This window comes from Stegastes partitus, unplaced genomic scaffold (genome assembly GCF_000690725.1).
Source record: "Stegastes partitus isolate 25-593 unplaced genomic scaffold, Stegastes_partitus-1.0.2 Scaffold1724, whole genome shotgun sequence".
NCBI lineage: Eukaryota > Metazoa > Chordata > Actinopteri > Pomacentridae > Stegastes > Stegastes partitus.
Genome location: NW_007579455.1, coordinates 133,025 through 138,521, shown reverse-complemented (window position 1 = coordinate 138,521; position 5,497 = coordinate 133,025). Strand labels below are relative to the sequence as shown.

The 5,497-nt window shown below is 40.1% G+C and overlaps 1 protein-coding gene across 1 annotated transcript; it reads left to right on the top strand.

Annotated features, from left to right (window-relative positions):
• Positions 1-467: 467 nt before the first annotated feature.
• Positions 468-4,882, top strand: LOC103372280 (sterol 26-hydroxylase, mitochondrial-like; the record flags this gene model as incomplete). The annotated part of the gene is made up of 4 exons (XM_008301878.1): positions 468-634; positions 1,153-1,234; positions 1,381-1,587; positions 3,629-4,882. Coding segments are annotated over 4 exons (615 nt in total), but the record flags the coding sequence as incomplete, so codon positions are not given.
• Between the last annotated feature and the right edge of the window lie 615 nt (positions 4,883-5,497).

Genomic DNA, 5,497 nt, shown 5'->3' with positions numbered 1-5,497 from the left:
TGAAATCATCAAATCATTTATTTGCAAGTAAGATAAATCAAACTATGCAGCATGTAGAAATCAGTATGTAAGTACCATGAAGTGTGTTTTGGTTTGTTGGAGAGAAACTACAGAATGAAGGAGGTTCTTATAGTGCAGATCATCAGCCTCCCAGGTGTAGCTCATGTAGCTCCTCATCCTCCATCCAGCACCTGCAAAACATGAACATAAAGAAACAGGGACACCTAGTGGCCAGGTGGAGGGGTAGCCACGATCGGCTGCTCATTAGGCTAAACCCCCTGCAAATGTGGTGTTTTGGTACCGCTTTAATACTAGATTTAGCCACATAGATGACATTTATACAAAGCTGTATTTAGTTACAAGATGTTTAAAAGGTGATTCTTTTGCTGTGTTTTCAACTTTCCCCCAGTTCTGCTGTATTGATGATCAAATAACTTCTAGTAAGCTTGTGTCCCTCTCTGCTGCAGACCTCCAACACTATCTCCTGGTCTTTGCACCTCTTGGCAAAGGAGCCAGAGATCCAAGAACAGCTGTACCAGGAAGTGATCGGAGTTTGTCCCGGTGACAAAGTGCCAAACAGCAGTGACATCGCTCATATGCCGTTTCTGAAGGCCATCATCAGAGAGACGCTGCGGTGAGAGAGATTCTTTCATTTCTGTCAACAGAACGTCCTCGCTGGGAGGTAGTTTGCTTGTTTGAACCATGTTTGCTCTGGATGCAAGAACATAGAATCTCCAGAGGTACAAGAGACATGGAATAATCCTGAAATCTCCTCTTGATTAGTAAGACTTTTTATGTCATGCTAACGGGAAAAATGAACCTGTCACTTTGTTAAATTTATTTACCTTTTGGTGGAAAATTAGACAAACGGAGCGATGCCATGAAGCTCAAGCCTGCAGACAGTTTGCTTAGCTGCCCATATAAATGTGCTGTTTCTATGTATGCTGCTGCACTTACCTGTTCAGGTGTCAGCGGTTTCTTGATCTCAGTTCAGGATTCTTTGCAAAAGGCGACCAGCAAAACAACAAAGCTGTTTATATGCCAACTAAACATTAATGTGTTTGCAAGTGGTGAGATAAATAGTTGCTTTTGTGCGATGAAAAGATGAAAATGGTGTTGACTCCTGCTGTTACTGTGTCCTGTGGTCACCAGGCTGTATCCGGTGGTACCAGGGAACGCCCGAGTCACTGTGGACAATGAGATTGTGGTTGGAGATTATCTCTTCCCAAAAGAGGTGAGACACGAGTCAGACAGTGGGGATCTCCTTTAGATCAAGGCACCACAAGCTGCTTCACTGTTCAGACAAAAACAAGACGTATACTTTTAATAAGACACGATATGAGAGTTACAGTGCAGACAACTCTGGTCTTTCTCTCCCAGACTCTGTTCCACTTGTGCCACTACGCCGTTTCGTACGATGAAAACGTCTTCCCGGACCCCCACACCTTCCTGCCTCAGCGCTGGCTCCGAGGACTGGAGGATAAATCCAAGCAGCACCCGTTCGGGTCGGTGCCGTTCGGTTTTGGTGTCCGGGCGTGTTTGGGGCGGCGGGTGGCTGAGCTTGAGATGTATCTCCTCCTGTCCAGGGTAAGACCATCTGTTACTGCTGTTCTTTGTCTGGTGGATGTGTCAACAAGTAAAGCAAAGTTATGCAGTGAAATCAAAAGGAGTGTTGTGTCACGTCATGTTATTTCACAGATAACTGGCTTCTATAATGCAATTCGTTTTAATCTTAGGTTTTTGCATTTAGCCATGGTGTGATCTAGAAGCTACTTCTCTGTAATGATTTCTGCAAGAGTCGACTTTTTGGTGGCAATAATAAAGCGACATAGTGGATAAGTACAGGCCTGAATCCTGCCACAGAGCACAGCTGTGTTGGACGTCTATCCCACACACTTGACATTCCTGAAAAGCTTACGACATCTTCAAACCTCTTGAAGACCCTCCCTCAGCTCTGCAGTATATATAAACACTACAAGTCCAAATCTCCAATACACATGCCCACAAATTCAGATTTACCCAAATACATGTAAACTACAAAGAAACACAAACTCATTTCAGGACTGTCCCACCGAAGAGACACAAGAACAACATCTGTATCTAGTAGTGATGTAATCCAGGGGTTTTCCAAGAGGACTCGTATCACTCAAACTGTAAGATTGAAGAAACATTTTAAAGAAGGCCACAAATACCACAAATCAGCAACAATGCGATATGCCAAAGGAGTCCATTTGTGTATGTTTTTGTATATGTTGCTGCAAAGTCATTAATCCGTCCCAAATCATCAGCAGCCTTCTGTTCAGAAACTATGATTTTTTAAATATTATATCTGTGGTGTTATATACTTACAGAGAGAATGTTTTTTCCTTTTTTAAAAAAAATTTCCCTTTGACCCACTTTTAGCACATTTTTTAGCACATTGAAATTTGAGATGATGATTGAACAACAATATCCCAGAGGACCATTGTGAAACTCCAGATCCCTCTTCCACTTGGATCAGTCTATCAGTCTATCAGTGCTTTTGGTTTTTGTGGTGCAACTTCTCCCACCTGCTCAATCAGTTGGGAAAGTTAGATGAATTTTTTTTTTTAATTTCTGTTTTTGTGATCAAGTGTTTAATTTAAAAAAAAAAAAAAAAAGTCCCTAGTTGACTTCTGCATTCAGTGTTTTTGTTACCAGGTGCTCAAAGATAGAATTTTTCCTATTTCAACTTACTTATTCAATCTACTTGTCCAATATTGCGGTTTCTGAATTTATGGCATGATGAGAAACAACCGTGAAAATTTCAGGCTTTTAGCTTTAATAGTTCCTGAGATATTGTCATCCAAACATAGCCTCAAATTACAATGTGCAAAACATACCTCCTGAAAGTGGGTTGAAGGACATTTAATGTGTTTGATATATTCAGTTCAATTCACTTTTATTTCTACAGCACAAATTTACAACATATGTCAGCTCACAGCACTAAACATGGTCGGGTACAGACCTTACAAATTTTTAACAGAGAACCCAAAAATCCAAAGTTGCCTTTGGACTCCTTGTGAGCAAGCAGTCGGCAACATGTCAAACTAAAGTTTTACAAATATCTTTCTAAAAATCCATATTTCATGCCATAAACATTTCACATTTCAGGCAAACCAGAGGTGTTTTAGCAGAACTTGTTTTAAGATTTTGATGATCTGAGATGGAATGACCAAATAGAAAAAATAACAGAAAACGTTTTACACAAAATTAACAGCTTTTGACTCCTGAAGCACCCAAACCAGCAGCTTCCAACCTCCTAAATCAAACACCTACGTCTCTTTATTTCAAGGAATCTGTTTTTTTTTTTTTTGTTGCTGGATTCAGAGAGAAGCGTTGACCTCAAGTGACCGTTTGACCAGCCTACAGCTCTGTTTACTCTCCCTTTGTCAGTGTCGGCATTTGGATGAACACAAACCACTAATGAGCCATATGACTTTGGGCTGAATCCTCTCAGCCAAAACCCACAGTAATAATTCAGTCAGCTGGCGAGCAGTTGGTAGCGCCGACTGTAATTACATGAGTCTGCACGCATAAATAAATATCCTGCTAAAAATAAACACCTCACTTATTCTGAACCCTGTTCTCCCTCCTTTTTCTGTTAAAGTTGATAAAGCAGTACGAGGTGAGGCCGGATCCTGCTGGAACCACAGTGAAGCCGATCACCAGAACCCTGCTTTGTCCCGCCACGCCGATAAACCTGCAGTTTCTGAACAGGAGAGTGGAGCAGGCAGAGCCGAGGGCAGCGGCCGGAGCTTCTCTGTGAGCTGCTTTTAGTATTCACACTGTGTTGCCTTTCTGTCACCAAGCACTTGTTTATACAGAGTTTAAAACATGAGCACCGGCTGGAATCCGCCTAAACTGTGCTGCTGCTGCAGACTGAATGAAGAGGGGGGCTGTGCAGTATATAGAACCACTACACTGTTGACTCATACTTTAACGCACAGTTTAGTCAATGCACATCTACAGACGCCACTTTTTTTTTTCACTGTGAGCTGTTTCCAAACTTTATTCAGTCCTTTCTGGATAGAATTTACGCGTTTTCTTCATGTTTCTGTGGGTCTGACTGTAGTGTCTCCAAAGAAATGTGTGTATTCCGAGATCATTTCTGCTCATGCCTCTAAAAGCTAGTGCTGATGTTATTCAGTATTTTATTTAATCGTTAATCCAAAGCAACAAGTTCGTCTCTGGACACTTTTAGACTTTGCTACACTACAAGATTCCTGCTGAAATGTGCATCCTAAATGGCACTTATTTTTTATTTGCTGAGCACTGTAGTTTGTAGGAACCATTACTCGTATTTAAAATACTTCATCTTTTTCAGTGTTTAAGAGGGAAGATTTGTGCACAAAGGCTTTTTTTCAGTGTATGTAAAAAATGAACAAAAATCAATTCGTAGTTTATTTTTACTACAAATATATAGACACTACTCGTCCTTCTTTTGAAGTAGTTTAAGTAATGTTTTTACGCTGTATATTAAAGACTTTAAGTGTTGATCTAACAATACAAAATTTTAACATGGAGATTCAAAAAAGAATTGTGTCATATTTTGTTTTTTTGTACATATGTTTTTTTTTCTAGGTTTTAATAATGTTTATAAATGTAATTTCTTTTTTTAATTAAATATGTATGCTGTTTAAGTTGTGCAAAGATGTAATTAAAATGTCTATACTGTGTAATTTGTAAGTTTTTAATATTTTAGATGATTTAACAGACTGTAATAACACAAGTTGGGGGAAAAAAAAAGATTTTAGGCTTTTTTTTTAACAAATGCAAGTTGCACACTGTGTTTGAATTTTCAACAGATGTCAGTGTCATCCTCATGTCTTATTTTGTCAAATAAAGTTGCAAATATACTTTTTTCCCCCTTGGTTTTATTGTGTGAGACTAAATCTGTGACCCAAGTCCATCCAAATGATTCATCTGAGCTCATTTTGACTGATAAAATAAACTCAACATTGAAATGTCATTGCAGAATTGCATCGTTGCCTCGCAGCTAGAAGGTCGCCAGTTTGCATCCTGGCTTCCTCCTACAAGGTCCAAAAACATGTTGAGGTTAATTGGTGATTCTAAATTGTCCGTAGGTGTGAATGTGAGTGTGCTTGGTTGTCTGTCTCTAAGTGTAGCCCTGTGATAGACTGGTGACCTGTCCAGGTGAACCTGCCTTCACCCTAAGTCAGCTGGGATAGACTCCAGCCCCCCATGACCCTAATGAGGATTAATCGGTGTATAGATGATGGCTGGATGGATGGTAGCCATGTCGGGAAAAAGACTTGCTGTGAAAGTAACATTACAGCAAAACTACAGCTTACCAATTAACATTCAGGCCAAGACCAAATTCTTCTGAGTAAAGTGCTCTGGAGAGTTGCTTAGCCACAGCAGGCAGCTTTTCAGGAGAAGAACCTCTTATTGACTGTGAATCATGGCGTGGAAATGGCTTCTTCGCAGTCATGGATTCATCTTTTGAGTTCTGCAT